Source organism: Zonotrichia leucophrys, chromosome 3 (assembly GCF_028769735.1).
Source record: "Zonotrichia leucophrys gambelii isolate GWCS_2022_RI chromosome 3, RI_Zleu_2.0, whole genome shotgun sequence".
Lineage (NCBI taxonomy): Eukaryota > Metazoa > Chordata > Aves > Passeriformes > Passerellidae > Zonotrichia > Zonotrichia leucophrys.
In genome coordinates this window covers 63,133,619-63,150,791 of record NC_088172.1, presented here as the reverse complement: position 1 = coordinate 63,150,791, position 17,173 = coordinate 63,133,619, and the positions used below count along the sequence as shown (strand labels likewise).

The 17,173-nt window shown below is 42.9% G+C and overlaps 1 protein-coding gene across 3 annotated transcripts in view; it reads right to left on the bottom strand.

Moving 5' to 3' along the window:
* Positions 1–354: 354 nt before the first annotated feature.
* The window catches only part of PCNX2 (pecanex 2), a 151,605-nt gene continuing 134,786 nt past the window's right edge, over positions 355–17,173 (bottom strand). For all 3 annotated transcript variants that reach the window (XM_064708512.1, XM_064708513.1, XM_064708514.1), the window contains exons 29-34: positions 13,160–13,304; positions 11,930–12,160; positions 11,305–11,579; positions 10,127–10,314; positions 4,141–4,589; positions 355–1,706 (exon numbers count right to left, since the gene is read on the bottom strand). In XM_064708512.1, coding sequence (XP_064564582.1) covers positions 1,533–1,706; positions 4,141–4,589; positions 10,127–10,314; positions 11,305–11,579; positions 11,930–12,160; positions 13,160–13,304 — 1,462 coding nt within the window. In that variant the 3' untranslated portion in view covers positions 355–1,532. The remainder of the gene's footprint in view (positions 1,707–4,140; positions 4,590–10,126; positions 10,315–11,304; positions 11,580–11,929; positions 12,161–13,159; positions 13,305–17,173) is intronic.

The following is a 17,173-nucleotide window of genomic DNA, read 5'->3' as shown; positions in this document are numbered from 1 at the left end:
CTCATCAAGATCTGAAGTGAAGTAAAAAAGAATGGGTTTCTTAATCTTGTAAGGCAGAAAGCAAGTGAGAACAATTGCAAACAAAAGACCCAGAAACAGCTGCCGCACAAAACATTACTTGGATCATTTTATTTTCACTCAGTCTTACTTAGTTCTACTGCTCAGATCTGAAGAGTGGCACAGTAGGAAGCTCAGAATGCAACTGAGTATTGCCTAACAGTAATGAGACTTAGCTACAGCATCTCTTGTTAAATCTTGTTAATTGGGACAAGACAGCCTGGCTGCACATCATTGTGTTGAGATTTAGAAACACTCTATGGCAGTTAACAGTAAAGAGGAACAGCAAGACACTGATAGCTGCAATTTTTTTTAATTGAAAAAAACACACGCGTGTTTGTTTAGACTCTGTAGTAGAGGAAGGATTTGTTGTAGCCTTTTGGGTTTCAAAGGAGTCATGCATTCCTGTAAATTGGTGTTTCTCAAACCATGTGAAGGCATGGCCTCCCTTTTTGTATCATCTGTCTTTATTGGCAGCAGCTCAGTTTTCTCTGGGGGAGGGAAATCAGAAGGCTTTGTAATTACTGGCTACAAGTGTTTATGGACAGTGAGCTGTGTCCAGCAATTAAGAGTATTTAGCTGTTCCCTTCCCAACGCAAACACTTCCAGACAGTAATTACAGCCTGCTTTGCACTTTGCTGTCCTTGAGGAGGATTCCCCATGGCCCTTTTGCGACTCCTAAGGGTACTGTTGCTTAGAATTTGAGAAACACTGCTGTAAACCAAACAGGAGCACGAGATAATACCTAATTTATGCAAAGCTGCTTTGCAAATAAGGTGCACCATATGCTCTGAAGACTTTCCATGCACTGGATACTTTCTCATCTTACACTTTTGTTAATTGGTGTAGCGTGGCTCGTTCACACAGTATTTCAGTATGGCTGCATGCAGTATATCAGTCTGAGATGCTGTGTTGCTATTCAGCATTAGCACCTGCATAACACATCAAAGAAAAATGAGATTTGCTGTTGGAAAAAAAAATCAGATTTAGCTCTAATGTTACAGGACACTGTACTGTCCTTTTATGTATTCATTGCTTCTGCTCTTAGTTGCCTCTTGCTATATGTTATATACCAAATTTCAATTAGTTTGCATGCAATCAGCTGTTTAGTTATGGCAGGAAAGAGATGTCTTTTGTGTGCTTTTCACTGAGTTGTATTATTTCCTACTGTATTCGTTTGTGATTCTAACCATCCCAGGGGAAGGAACGTTAAACAGGTTGTATTCATTGTTCTAGGATTTACAAGAACCTGAGATGAAGTGGCACTGTGTGTTTTTTAGGATATTTTCCAACCCTACCCATGCCAAGGCCATTAGCGGAAGAACATCTGCCCTGTAATATTCTTGTGTGGAAGTTAGAAAAATAAACATTTGAAGGTTGCTATTACATTGGAAAGAACCTAAACCCATGTGCAGTTCCTGACCTAACTGTATTTAATGCTAAGAAGCGCGTGGCCCCTGTGCCAGGAAGGCTCCTCACTGCTCCTCAGACAGGCTCTGCTGGGAAGCCGTGTCTTCCAGGGCCATATCTTCTTGGCTGGCCCTCCTGCACTCCACGTTCCGACTCAGGAACAGCGCCTGGGCCGGACCCGCCTCCCGCTGGGCTCTTGGCTCTGTAGTATCTGCTGCTTCACAGGTCTCTGTGGCTTGCTGGAAAGTAAGAAAGAAAAAGTCAACTAGTTTAGGAAATTTCTAAGTAACACTTCAGCTATTTTTTGAAGTGATGGGTGAAAAAACTTTAAAAATTGACGTAGGGATGTCATTCTGTGAAACTCCATGGGATTCTTAACATGCATTATTCACAAGGGAGTTCTGAAGAGGTACTTGTCACACTTTGTGTAACGCATAAATTTGGAAGGAAAAGCAGACCAGGAGCTGGAGGTTTAGTACCACAGATGTACATGTATAGAGAACTGTAAAAGAATTTGGATTGAAAAGGACTTCTGGAGGTCATCCAGTCCAAACTGCTGCTTCAAGCAGGGCTGACTTCTAAGTTGTTAAATCGGGTTGCTCTGGAGCTTGCTTTATACACCGAATTTCAAATCCAACTTACAAAGAAACCTTTTCATCAAAACTGGAATGCAATTATCAGTCTGCAAACGTTAAGCACAGTGCTGCCCCACTGTAAGGAGTCCATTAGGATAAAAGCATTCCAGAACTTTGCTGTGTGAAATGAAATGCTTCCTCTTTACTGCTTTCAATCAAACGGGCACCTGGACTCTGAGCACTTTGGCCAGGATTCACCTCATCTAAATTTCACCATGTGGTCTTGCTGTGTCATTTAGGCTACCAATGGTTGGCAGAGAGATACAAGTCTCCCAGGGGAGAATTTCCTCCTAATAGCTCCAAGGATGAAGGGGATGGAGGCCTCTTCACTGAAAACAGAAGCCTCAACAACAACCTACTGAGACATCATGCCCAAATTTTAGATAGCCTAAAGTTTGACAAGGTGAATCCTACCATTAGTACTCAGTATCACAGACTGGCTGACTTCTTGCAAATTAGGCCGTAACTCCTGAGAGTTGGAATTGTGCCTTCTCATTGGATATATTCAGCTGTATGTGTAGAAATAGTAATACTTATTACTGTAACAAAGCAGGATTGGACCCAGGTGAGTAACATTCAGCTGACTCCTGTTGAAGTTCATGCGAAACTCTACCACACATGGTATTTTTGTGAGCAAAATACACTCAGGCCAAGGGGCTTTTCACACTTGAAGTTTGGAGAACTCTTTGGAAACCAGGGAAGTTATACACAGTTCAGGAGCATAGTAACAGAAAAGTGCTTGGGACTTACATCGCAGACACCTCCTGTCACCAGTCTGCTTTCTGTTTTGATAGGCCAAATGCAAAAGTCTGCCTAATTATGTTGTCTAATTGCAGTCACCCTTTATTTCTAGTCCATCTTCTCATGTTTCTGCTCTCTGGTGCTGAGGTCAATTTTCAAAATTCAAGGCAGCAATGGATAGCAACCAAAGTTGAATAAATACACTTAAACAATAAAAGATTAACTACAACATGAATTGAATTTTTCATGGAAGATAGGAATAAAGCTGTGAGTATATTGGGAAGAAGGCTGGAAGTTTTTTGTAATCACAGGGCATACCGGTTTCCTTTGGTAAATATTTCATACAGGATTCCTTTGACTAACTTTCAGCAACAAGGTTTCAGGTCTTAGATTGAATTTCTGGTCAGAGGGAGGGACAGAACAAGTGCACTATTCAGGAGAAACCATTCCTTTCCTGACATATAAAATAATTTTAAGTCCTGCTGATGCCTTAAGTTTTAGCTTTCCTGTTTTTGAGATTCTGTGCTGCCTAGGAGTGTAGCTCTGAGCTTCATATTAAGTGCTAGTAAGTTCTCTTCACAGGGTAGGTAGACAAAACAATCCTTTTCCAGCTTGAGACCAAGGACAACTCTTACAAGCCTCAGGCCCAAGAAGTGGGGAACTGAAGAGAGCAGACAGGGAGGATGGGGCTTCATAACCCAAGGCTGTAACTGGACAACTACCCCAATAGGCAAATGGACCAAAAACTTATAAAAGTGTGAAACTTGTGACCAGTCATCCATTTTGGGTCCATCTTAGTGTAGCCCTGGCCAGGCTCTTGTACTGGCCAAGGTGTATCCTTTAAGGCCTTTTAATAAATACCTACTTTATTGTTTTAGCTCTGTCTAGTCTCTCTTCTAGGTCAGTCTGTCAAGGCATCACTGTATAAGACTTAAAGCAGGCAAGGAAGGAGCTGTTTAGTCTGCTGTGATGGTACTCATCACCTGGGCTGCAGAAACTGGAGATGTAAGTCCCTGTTTTGAGTGAAAGGAAAAGCAACTTTGCCCCAGTTTGCAATTTCGGGTGTATGCACAACAGCCCCCCTATCAGTTACTCACAAACAATCTCACAGACACACTAATACTGTACAGTCTCATTGTGATGCAGCAAAATCCCCCAGAAATACCAGAATCCCAACACTGGTTTGAAAAAACCTGTTCTCTGACCACTGAGAAGGAAGAAAGAGGACAGTTAAGAAGCAGACAGGTGAGCAGAGCAGGACTCCCACTCAGTAGTGCTGTTTTAGCTTCAGCCTTACCCGAGCTGCCTGGCTCGCTGCTCTGGCAGACGGCCCCATGGCAATGTTCATGCTGCTGGAGGACTGCGTGTCGCTCGTGTTGCCTCCGTCCGCAGCCGAGAGCCCAGAAATCACCAAAGCACTCGAAAAACTTCTCTTGCCAAACAGCAGGCTCAGAGTTGAGCTGGTGGAGGAGGCCAGGCTGGACCTGAGCATTGCTGCAGCTCGGTCCTGCACAGTCAGCTGGCCAGCAACAGGAACAGCAGGGGACTGAGAAAACACAGATGTTGCAGAGTTGTGGAATGATAGCTGACTACTAGAAAGCCTTTGGGCAATTTCGTGGGCAGATGTAGACGTCTGGATGAAAGGCTGCCGGCTTTCTGCAATTGGTCCAGAGTGACTTGAAGCAGGGGGCCTTTGGTTTAAAGCAGTGTGTGCCTGGACAGACTGACTCCTGGGTTTTCTCCTGCCTTCAAAAGAAAGATTAATATATTTAAGTAAGTGGCATTCTGATGAACTCCATGCCATTGACAGTGTCCCATGTGTACATATTACTGTTGGCATATTACCACTGGTTTTATTAGCATAAGAGCTCCAAGAACAGCAAAAGTAACAAACCCCTATACCTATGAATCTTTCTGTGTTTTCCACTACAGGTGTTCTAAGTTTTGGTCAAAATAGCTCTAAAGGTTGTGTACTGAGTCAAAAGACAGGGAAATGAGAAGAGACCCCAAGCAAAGAACTCTAATTACAGGCTCACAGCTGTTCTGCTACATACAGTTTAATCAGCCCAGTGAATGACTGAGCATAGTGTTGCTGTAACTCTGCTCCCCTCTGACAACCACACTAATGGAATGTTGAATATCCACCTTATATTGGCTTGGTGTAATTAAATGCAACAATAAAACAAAAAACCTCTATGTTAAAACAATGGCACATTTAAAAGAATTATTCCTGCATACAGGGAGAGAAAATTTGAAAATTCAGCCAAGTGGAAGAATACAGCATTCAAGCCACAAGACAGTTTTTAAGACTAACAGTAAACTCTGAGTTTCAAGAGAGACATTTACAATACACCACACACATGAAAAGATGTGAATGCTTTTAGGTAGGATACACTATCAGAGGTCTGAATGTGACCCACATAAGACTCTTGTCCCTTTCTGGGAAGCATCTCTATGCAGCCACCACTGGATACAGGAAGTAGATTAGATAGCTATTCTGACATGCCTAGACAAATCCTTCCTATACAAATACATACCCATATTTAACATTTATACCAACACCTTCTGTCATTCAAGCAAACAATTTCTGTATTTCTTACGCTTGTCTATTTGAATAGCCATAGAATGAAAAATCAAATATAAAATCTGGTGGCCAGTGAACCCACCAGAGGCCAGCTTGTACTCCTCAGGCATTCTGCCATGGGTTGGTGCGTGCCACAGGCCCCAGCAGAGTTCACTGTTTCTGTAGACAGGCTCTAACCCAGGCACACACAGCAAACATCCAGTCACAAAAGTGCCTGCTTGGTTTTTTTTGCTCTCCAGGAAACTCCAAACATTAACACAAGCTGGCATTTTGATTTCCTAGCTGTAGCTGTAGGGTGGGGAGTTGATGCCAGGAAATCTGTTGAGAGCCATCAACACAGAAACAAGTTTTTCTGGCAGGCATTCCCAGGCTGTTGGTAATTTTTTTTTTCTTTTTGCTTTGGTTTTCCCCAATACCTGAACTCCTCCAAATACTGAAATTTTGCTGGCATAAAGGAATATAAATCTCACACTATCGTCTAAAAACATGACTGCTGAAGTCACGCAGCTTGCAGCAATGCAGAATTTCATATCCAAGCCATTTACATCATATGGCTGAAACATGATGTTTTACATCCACAGACGTGCTTTTCAGAGGCTGGCATCATTATCCCCATTTTTCAAATGCTGAAGCAAAGAGAATTTAGGTAACTTGGCACAGAGTCAGTTGAGCAGAGCTGGGCTACAACCTAACTGGAGCTCACTAAAACCCAGTTGGTTTGGCAAGTGTTGGACACTTTCACACCTCATTTACAATGTATCTTTAGCTGTACTTTTATATTCCAAACAATAAAAAAATTTTTTCCTAAGTAATAAGAGCCCCAATATCTCTGCTGGAGAATGATGGGACAGAAATGGCTCTTGGAAGCTCCTGGACAACACTCTCAGGCACAGGATGTGATTCTTAGGGTGGTCCTTGCAGAGCTAGGAGTCAGACTTCGATGGTCCTTGTAGAATATCCACAGAATATCCCCTCCACCTCAGGATATTCTGTGATTCCATGGCCCCTGCACTGCTGTGCCGGTGCCCTCTGTCCTTCACGTGCAGTGAGGGGCACCGGCCTGGCCGCCGTGTCCGCGGCTGCGCGCGCGTTTGGCCTCCGCAGGGATTCAGGCTCTTCAAACCCTGGGGTTTGCTCAAGTGCTTTGGTTTCTACATCTGATGGTTATTTCAAGAGGTTGCCTTTCTTAAATAAAAAGAAAGGACTGGATTTAAGAACAGAGGGGCTGCGGTGTGTTACTGTGGCTAACGTGGCCAAACATCTGTGATATAAATCGGGAAGCTGACCCCTGTCCAAAAGTATTCTATATTCATCCCAAATGCAGTGGTTGGAGCATTGGGCAGGAGACCACCCACATCTACACCTAAAAAACTCTGTCCCTGAAAACACTCTGAAAAACAAAGGCTGGTCTATAAACTGCATCATGAAATAAGGAAACTTTGGGAGAGAACCCCACATGTTTCCAGTGCTCCTGATTTTGGCTGCACTTTTATATAGGGCTTTGCATTTTGCAATTTTGCAGACTCAGTGGTACCAGGCTGCAAAACACAGTACGAAATATAAAGAAGTTAAATGCACTTGATGCACAGATTATGAATTTAGAAGGCATTGCTGTGATTATCTAGTCTGCTGTCCTATATAGCATGGGCCATAGGATTTCCCAGAATTAATTCCTGTGTAGTTTTATTAATTGTTACTGTCATTTTTAAAAATGCATCCTGCATCTCCAGTCATGGAGAATTCACATTAACCCTTAGTCTCTCGTTTCACTATTTATTCACTCTCTTAATATTAAAAATGTGTTCTTGATTTCAAATCTGAATTTGTTTAGTTTTGTTACATCCAAGTCTCCTGAGACCAATGGTCTTTGGTCACCTTTTGTTGCCCAGGTAAACACTTACAGACTACAATCAAGGCATCTCCTACAATACCAATTGCTGGAAAGCATTGTATCTTCCAATACAGGACGTATTTCCCAGAACTTTGGTCATGTTTTGGCTCTTCTTTGAAGTGCTTCCAAACTAAAAATGTCCTTAAATTAGGGCACTGGGACTGTGTGTGGCAGGACAACAATATTATGATTTATGATTTTTAACCAGTATAGATAAGTTCTTTTCTGGTGCTGCGGTATTGCCTTGATGTCCTGATACTTACTGAAGATTGAACAGAGCTTGTTTTTTAAGCAGCCCTCTTAAAATCCTTCTTGAATGAGTCATTTGACTTTGCTCAATTAAGCATATACCTTTGATAGCCACTCTTTCATGTTTGTAGCTGTTAGGAGGGAAGGAACTGTTTCATGATCAGATCATAGAAATATATTATCTGTGTTTTTTCCCCAGATAAATCAGACATTTATTTTCTCATTTCTACATACTGCATATTGGCAACTCTGCCTTTCTATACAGTGACAGATCAAGACCAGTGCTAGGATTTCTGTTGCTTCTAAATACTCCTTAAAAATAAACAGCCACAAGCTCACTTTCCTCTTTTTGTCCCTAATGGTCCTAGGCAAAAATTCTTCTTTTTTCATTCTCTACAGTATCTGGGGAGTGAATATGGATTTCCATTTGCTACCATTTCCTTGGATTTGTTGTGCATGTCTTAAAAAAGCCAGGTTGCTTTTCTTATCTAAGAGTGACTTTGTCTATTGATTATGTTTTTCTGGGCATCCAATCAATATGTTCTTTTAAACAACTCACAATTAACTTACTTTATTGTATGGTATGCTCAGGATCATTATATCACAATTAAGCTCGCTACTCTGATTACTGTTGTGTCAAGTTATGAGTAGGCACATGGGGATTCCTCTAACACAAGACACAATTAAAAGCTGCAGTTATTTTATTCTTGCAATGTGATTTATATTCAGGGCAAAATTTATTCCAGTCCTGCCCATTATCTTTAATGATAGATCAAAAGATCTAACAGGAAACAAACAAGTGTCAAACCCCTCAAGTTCTCTGCTTTAATTTATACAATAATGCTACAAACTTGTTGAAATGTAGAGATGATTTGGTTTACATTACAAGTCCTGATCCCACAGTGGTAGATCTCACAGTCACCCACTGGCAAACTTAGAATCCTAGAATGGTTTGGGTTGGAAGGGACCTTAGAGCTTGTCTCGTTCCAGCCTCCCGGCTGTGGACAAGGACACCTGTTACTAATTAGGTTGCTCAAAGCCCCATCTAACCCAGCCTTGCATACTTGCAGGAATGGGGCATCCACAATTTCTCTGGGCAACGTGATCCAGTGCCTCACTGCCCTCACAGTACAGATTTTTTTCCTAATATCCAATTAAACACCTAAACCTCTTTCAGTTTGAAGCCATTCCCCCTTGTTCACTCCATGTTCTTGTAAAAAGTCACTTCCCATCTTGTGAACTCCCTTCAGGTACTGGAAAGTCACAATTAGGTCACCCCAAGGTGGGGTGTACAAACCCAGTTCTCTTTGCCTTTCCTCACACATAATCATCTTAGTGTCCCTTCCCTGGACCTGCTCCAATGAGTTTATGTCCTTCCTGTGCTGGGCACTCCAGAGCTGGATGCAGGGTTCCAGGTGGGGTCTCACCAGAGCAGAGCAGAGGGGCAGGATTCCCTCCCTGGCCCTGCTGCCCACACTGCTTTGGATGCAGCCTGGGACACGTTTGGTTCCATGGCTGGGTCATGTCCAGCCTCTCACCCACCCCAATCCCCAGGTCCTTCCCACAGGGCTGCTCTCCATCTGTTCATCCCCAGCCTGTGTTGATACCGGGGATTCCCCTGACCCAAGTGCAGCCCCTTGCACTGTTAAACTGCAGCAGATTCCCCTGGGCCCACTTCTTGAGCTTGTGCAGGTCCCTGTGAATGGCATCCCACCCTTCAGCCGTGTCAACTGCACCACTCAGTGTCATCTGCAAATTTGATGAGGGTGCACTGGATCCCTTTGTCTATGTCATTAATGAAGATATTAAATAACAGTGGTCCCAGTATGGACCCCCGAAGGACACCACTTGTCACTGATGTCCATCAGGACTCTAGACCATTGACCACTACCTTCTGTGACTGTCCAAAAAACTGCTTATCCTTATTACTTAACATACATTTCCAATGTAAAGGCCCACCTTGCGAATATGTCTGAAGCACTTTTGAATCCATAATTTGAGAAGGGCTCAGCTGTTAGTTGACAGAATGATTGGCAACATTTAATTTTCTCTTGGTAACTGCTATATAGACATAAGAAGCTATTTTCCATTTGTTTGTTCTCCACATGCACTGATGTGCAGCTAAACCAATTCCTCAAATAAATTGCCATGGTCCTTCCAAGCTAATTAAGATTTTTGCATGCTTTCTTTCTGCTGTTCCCAGCCAACAATAAGCAGAGGTTCACCGTGGTACAGGCTTCCTGAATGGTGTGTGCACACTCGCTCCCATCTGCATTTCTCATTCTGGCATTCTTAGTGGCACCTGCTAGGCCAAAAATTACCCATAATGGACTTTGACAGTGGAACCTTTGGTGAATCACTTTTGTTTTACACTCTCCCAGTAAATACCTGGAACAATATCGGGAAGCCATCTCCTACATGTTCTTGGTCATTAGAAGAGACAAAATGCACTCTCTAAAATTACTTTTCCACTGGATTTGAGGACTCCCCAAAGGCATCTGCCCATGTGACCCCCCCAGGAGAAGACTCCAGAGAAAGGCAAGTAAATTGTGCACATACCTGCCCGCTGGTGGACGTCTTGAGATGAAGTTTGCAGCTGAGGGGTTCCATCCCTGGTGGGCTGTGAGCTACTGCTCTGGCTTGAATTCCCTGTGGAATTGTTGCTAGATGAAGACCCCCCTGCACTATCCACCTCTTCAACATTGCCTCTCTCGTGGTGAGCTGCTGCATGGCAGTCCTTCCGCATTCTGTTTGCAGGAACACACACAGGGTCAGCCTCTTGTTGCACATGAAAATTTGTGTCACCACTGTTAGGTGCCCTCAAAGACTGTTCTCTCTCACACCACTGCAGGTCTTCTGACATTTTATGAGATGGCAAAGATAAGCCTTCTTGGAACAAAACTGTATATGACACAAGCCAATTTTCTGTGTTTATTGGCTTTGGAATCCTGAAATACCGTAGAGATCTTTATCTAATGTTACAGTGGTCTCCCAAGATTAACTTCTGCATGAGGTAACCAAGTAGCAAAGAGGAATGTGCTGAAGAGAGCTCAGAGGGATGGGCTGCGTGGTGGGAAACTAGCATGTTAAGCCATTAGATAAAATATTGACATTTTAACACAGGTCTTGCTATGCAAGCTGGCTCCCATCATGTCTCCATGGTGCCCTGCCTTTCCTCAGCTACAGTAACTACAGTGGTAACAGGGCAGGGAATGAGGCAAGGGAGCTGTTGTTGTGTGAAAAGTGCAAGTAGGAATGGGAGATGCAGTGTCAGGTACTGATCATGCACAGCCAGGGGAAGTCAGGCAGTTTTGGTGAATAGCAAGTACATTTTTAGGTGTGCTTTGGTCAAGAACAATAACTTAGAGGTAATCTAATTGCCAAAGCTTTGGAACATAACTCACCAAAATCCACCAGCACATTTACTCATGGTCAGAGTTACAGAAAAGATACGCTTATTTAGATGGCATAAACAGTACAATTCCATGGAATGAGGTGTCTGTAGTGCAGTGTGATTTGAATTACTCTTGTTGAACATGCAGAAAGCTTTGTCATGAAGGAGTTAATGGATTTTCTTTCTGTTCTATTTGCAGCACTGTTTTGTTATATTCTGAGTTACTTCCAATTAATTTTTTTACTCACAGATAACAATACAGAATTACTCTCCTTTAACAGAAAATACAACGAAACCAAGATGGCAGGGTCTCTTATCAGCATAGCCAAAATTTAACACCTACCTTAACCACTTGGATTTGAACCACTTTTTAATGTTGTCCAAACTGACAGGTCCCCCCCAAATGTTCCTCAGTTGGCTGTGTGTCCCAAGGTACGAGGTGGTTAAGGGGGAGACGTACATTGGATATCCCAGTGGTTGATCACATGAAGAATTAATTAAGTTCCGCAACACCTGTTTATTGTTCTGGATGCTTCCTCTCTCCGGGTTACGATTGCGTAAGAAAATCAGTTCCTGCTGCTGGCCAGCCCAAAGCCCTCTGACACACTCCTTGTTGACCTGCAGGTGGGTTAAAACATGCAGATCATGCAAAAACACTTGCTGCTCAAATGCAGAACTACAGGATTTAAGTAGAACAGCAGTGGCTGAGTGTGCAAACACATCATGATGTCTTTGCACCAACAGCTTTTTATTAACTTCTGCAGCTACTCCCTGGTAAAGCCTGGAATGTTATTTCAGAGACACAAACATGGGTGGCAAAATGGAAGTCAACTGAAGAGAACTCTTTTGGCCTCCAGTCCCTACTTTAAAAACTACAATTAACTTCTCCTTTCAGCCACATTACTCAGAAATAGTGCTAGTTACCACAGCCCTAAGTTACTGCAATATTAGAAAGCTGGCACATGTACCTTGATCACCTTGAAGCTCAGGTAGCTTTTGTGGAGCATGATAACTTTATATTCATCTGCTCCTTCATCTACCACGTGTCTGAGAGTCAGCAGCTCCTCCCGGTTGGACAGGACTGCGCTGCGCCAGGCCGGGTCCCCTTCGTGACAAATCACAACCTTTTCTTCAAAGGATTGGATGGCTTCGTACAAAACTGCTGGGTCCTCATACTCATCTGGGCACGTGAACTGGTCCTGCTCGTACAGGAAAAAGTATTGAACAGGTCAGGTACATTCGTGAAAACACAAAAACTATTGACAGGAAACAAAACACTGGCTTCCAAACAGTTGCCAGCTGGCCCCCTCCAAGTGACTTGCCACTTGCTAAAGAGTGTCTTTTGGGAGCTTCATTTAACAGTGATATAGAAAGGTACAATTTCAGTTTTATTGTAACCTGTTCTGATCCCATGACTACACTGGACAAAGGCACTTGGAGAATACCAGCTTATCCTTTTTTTTCTTTAAATAGAGTGTGAAACTATGGGAGGCAGAGCTTTTGGGTAAGCTGGAGAGAGATATCACCTAGGACAGTCCACAGTTCTTGTGGAAATTCTTATTTTTATTCACCAAACAACACCAACAATAGCACAGACTGGGAATCCATCAGCAAATACCACAATACTGAAATTTCACCCAGCAGCACCATGGCCAGCGATAACATCATAAAATTATTGTGTCAAAGAAGCAGATACAAATTCACAGCAGTTCAGTAAGTAACATCCAGAACAATTATAAATATCACTAATGATAAAAACATATGATACTAAATCATACTGTGCCAGAACAGGAACAAAATCAACTCCAAGCTATACGGAGCCTGACCTGAAATTAGCAGTGAAATCAGCATAATCAATGGATTCCCTTCAATCTAGAAACCATCTTTATAGTATCCACACAAGTAAAATATGACATTTTCTGATTTCTTTTGATGAAAAATGCAGGGTCAAGCTCTGCAAAGTGGTTTCAAATGGGCAGCTAGGGGGGCTCAGAAAAGAACATCAAGTGAATGCAAAATAAATAAATGCCAAACTCTTCCATGTTGGTGAAAGATGTTTCTTAGAATAAGGTGGCAAGTACTCCATTTCACTTTTTTTTTTTTCTCCTTTTAGACAGTTGCTAAGATATCCTGCATTTTCCTAAGAAAACAGACACAATAGTAAATGTTAAAAATAAATACATAAATAAATGCCCTACCTGGTGCAGCTTCAGCGACATTCGGATTGCTGGGGCAACAACCTTGTGCAGCAGATCCATGTCAGCAAAGACCCACTCATCTTTGGCTGCTATCCGGAAGTCTCCTTTAAACAGTGCATGGAGCCCATAAAGAAAAGAGTCCAGGCTGTAAGAGAAAGGCAGCAGTCACTCCCAGAAGCCATTCCCATCTCTCCAAGGCAGATCCTACAGTCACCAGGCTGGTGACCCTCTGGCCCAGGGTGAGTGCCTGCCCTGGATGTAAAGCAGGGGGCACATCACATTTCTCTGGCACAAAGCCATTCCTTGGGGGAGGCAGTTTTCCTTCTGTGTGCTCTGTAAATGACTGGCCATGAGATGAATGGAATGAAGGATATCCTCAGGATGGGTGACTGAGTCACAGGGTGCCTCAGGGCGCTGCTTCTCTGCAGCTGTGCCAAAGGGACCAGGTCAGAGTGCCAGCTGCACTCCCTGTGCAGCCAGCAGAAGCTGCTTCCTTATTTGAAAGTTTATTGATCAGTCCTTTTAGCACTTCTCCTTGTAAGTAAAAAATAATAATAGATAAAAATACTTTCAGGAAATTTAAGACCTTTCTCACGACATTCAAACCTAAATGTGAACATTAAAGCAGATGTACTGAGAATACTAAATTTCAGAACTGTTCAGCAAACCAGGTGAGAGCAGGAATCAACCAACAGGTGCTTCCTACTCAAACAATGAGCCCTAAAGCAAACACACACTGGGTTTCTTTTTTGTAATGTAGGAAACCAGATGTAGGCAGTTCTGCCAGGCCTTGCATGATGGCTTACCTGGAACTGAGATACAAGCACAAGGTAAAAGCTACAAAAATAAGGTAGTTGTTAGAAGATGGTTGTGCAAGGGCTTTGTGAAGGGAAACCATCAGCCTTCAGCTCTGATCTCCACCCTGAATTACAGGACTCCCATGCCACTGTCACTTGTATAATGCTTGTAGGTTACTGCTGTGCCAATATTGCTCTGAAGAAGTGATCTCAAAATTGAGGAAAACAGATCCATCTATTAAAAACAGGCATATCTTGCAAACCCACAGGACATGGTTTCATCTACCTGCTAAGATTTCCCTCACTTTTACAACAGTTGATCTTTTAGATTGTAAAGACTCTGGGGAGAAGCCATATTAAGATGTTAGTAGTTTTCATTACTGCTCAGCCTTTCTCTAGAGGACATATAATCTTTCCACATAATTGAGCTTTCTTAATTATTTTATAAAAAAAAAAAAAAGAAAATAATATATTTTCAATATATTCTCTTCTCAGAGAGAGGAAGAAGAGACTGGGTGAAGGCCTGGCCAGCTTCATCTGAAAGGCATTCTAATTTTGCTCTTGGTGGGTAGCATGTCTTAGAAATTAAAGTGGAAATACATATGTTGTTATCAGAGAAACAACTGGATACTGATTTTCTCCATGAAAGCATCATGTAATACAAATCAAGTAAGCAGTGGGACCAAAACTAGCCAGAAAGGCAGGGCTGCTGTCACTGCTGGGAACATAAGGAGTACAGAGAAACTTTAATGAATCCTTAACTGATTTGCATTTATTAGCACTAAGTTCCTTATTAAAACATGCCTGTGTGAGACAGGCACACTCAGATCTTCAAAACATTCAAGCATTGATTTCAGTGGGAGTTATTATGTGTCCTTAAGGACTGAGTCCTGGTCCCCACTGACCTTCAATCCATCATCCCCACAGTTCAGAGAATGATAATATACTCAAACCCTGCTGAACATCTAGGAAAGCCCAAGGATGAGCCAGCTGGGAGGGTGGGGGGAGAATGGTGAGAGCAGCCAGCATGGTGAAATGTGACTTTTGCCCCCTTTGAAAAGGCTACACATCAGGAAGGCTCCTTTCACTTGCCCACTCACCAGAAAACACCAGCATACACAGCTGAATCCTTGCCTGGAAAAAAAACCTAGTCTGTAGCTAAATATTCTTCCCAGGATGAAACTTTAAAAGTTACCTTGAACTCTGCATCTAATGATGATCTGTAGTGGAGTTTCTCCCCACATCACACCCCCTGTATTTGCTCTGAAAAGTTGGCTGGGACGAAGGGAGGAGTAGGCAGGAGAGAGAACTGGTTTTTATATCTTGGGAGGCTGTCAGAGTCAAATCTGAACACCAGAGCAGAGACAGAGCTTGCATCCACATCAAAGTGCCTTACAGGCATCAGCAGCAGCCAAACAGGCTGGTGTGCAGAGCAGGATGTGCTGAAGGCATGGCCAGGACTAGGACAGCCATGCAAACTGCAGCCCAGCATCAGCAGAGGGAGCGGGGGGAAGCTCACACAGTTCTCCCTGGGCTGAGGGGAGGCTCATCCATTTGTCATCCCTCTGCATAATAAGTTCTCTAACTCAGGGGATTTTTAAGAACAAACATGACTGCTACAAGGAGCAAATCAGTGGTGGCAGTAGTTGTGAGAGGCTGAGAGTCAATTATTTTATGAATTGTATTTTCCACCAGAGCGGTCTGGAGGAGATTGCTGTATTCACAAAACCATGGCCATCTTTTATTCTCCTGACAATTGTAATGAGGCTTTTGGGTACATTCTATAATGTGACACTATCTCAAGCCATTACTTCTGTAACATGCAGCCTCCTTAATCCTTATAAGATATAGCTCTCGTTATTTTCCCCATTGTTATGCTCTCTCCTGAAGACACTAATGAGATTATTAGGAAGCTGTAAAAGTCAACCACTTTGATCTCAGGCCTGACTCTCAACCACTTTGATCTCAGGCCTCACTCAAGGTTGTTGCTGTTTTCTTGGCCCACTTTTAACAAAACTCAATTAGTAATCTGCTGTAGTTACAGGCTGGTTCAAAATATTTTGAAAACAAGTTAAGGTAAAATTACATGTCAAAGAAACAACATTAATCTGTAAGAGACATAACTACAGTATCAGGCAACATTTCCAACCCTCTGAGCTAACAACCTGAAAAGCTGCTGTCACAACTGCAAGCTGTCTTAGAACAAGGCTGGTAGGTGCATGGGAACTGTCAGCTCCTTGGAGGTGCAGAAAAGAGGGGATTAAGTAGCGCCACAAACACCAGAGGGAGGGCAACAGTGCCAAAGCAAATACTCCCTCCCACTGCACTCCTCCTGCTGCTCCAACAGCTGAAACTAAAAGCATTTAGTGCCAGCCTGAAAGCAGTATGGATACAGACTAATGAGCTGGTGAATATCTCTGTGTGGATTTTGCATCTGCAGACCTTCTCCAGTGTTAACTGTAGGTGTATTTAAGGAATAAAGGGACAGGCATGTCTGTGAGCTAGTAATGACCTGAATGTCATAGTTCACCTGAAATATCTTCAGTGGTAGCCCTTCTAATTAGATATTTTAGATGGCAGTGGTAGTGAGCTAAGAGTCAAACTTTCCTGCCCTGCTCAGCTCTGGCAGCCATCGAGCTGCACTGTCTGCTCCAACTCCCAGCAGCAGAGCAGCACCAGAGCAGCTGTGGTGCCCTGGTTCTGTGCCTTCCCCTTCCCCCAGGTGCTGGGCAGTGCAGTGGGCTGGCCAGGTGGTAAGGGGCAAGTGGGGCCAGCTGCTTCCCTGGGTTTCTAAGTGAGCAGCAGCTCCTCCAGGCAGAGGCATTTCTTGGAATGACCCTTTGTCCAAACTGAGCTTGGGGAACCTGAGCAGCCAATCTTGGTAGTGTTGGAAGTATCTGATGAGACATGCTTTATCGAAACACTTCTGTATTTTTCCAAATTTGAAATTTTTTACTAAATATTTCTTTACTGGTAGCTTTAGTGGCTGAATAGAATTATTCTATAATTTTTAAACAAATACACAACTAAACATATCACCCACATTTGAATAAATTAATGGTAATGTCATGTCATTCTTCAAATTGCATTTTGTGCAGGATGCCTCCTAATGACAGTTTAAAAGAGCAAGTGATTTGCATTGCAATGTTCTGCCTCCTTAATGAATGCACTTATTATGTAATCTAGTGTTAATGTTAGGTTTCTACCGACATTTACA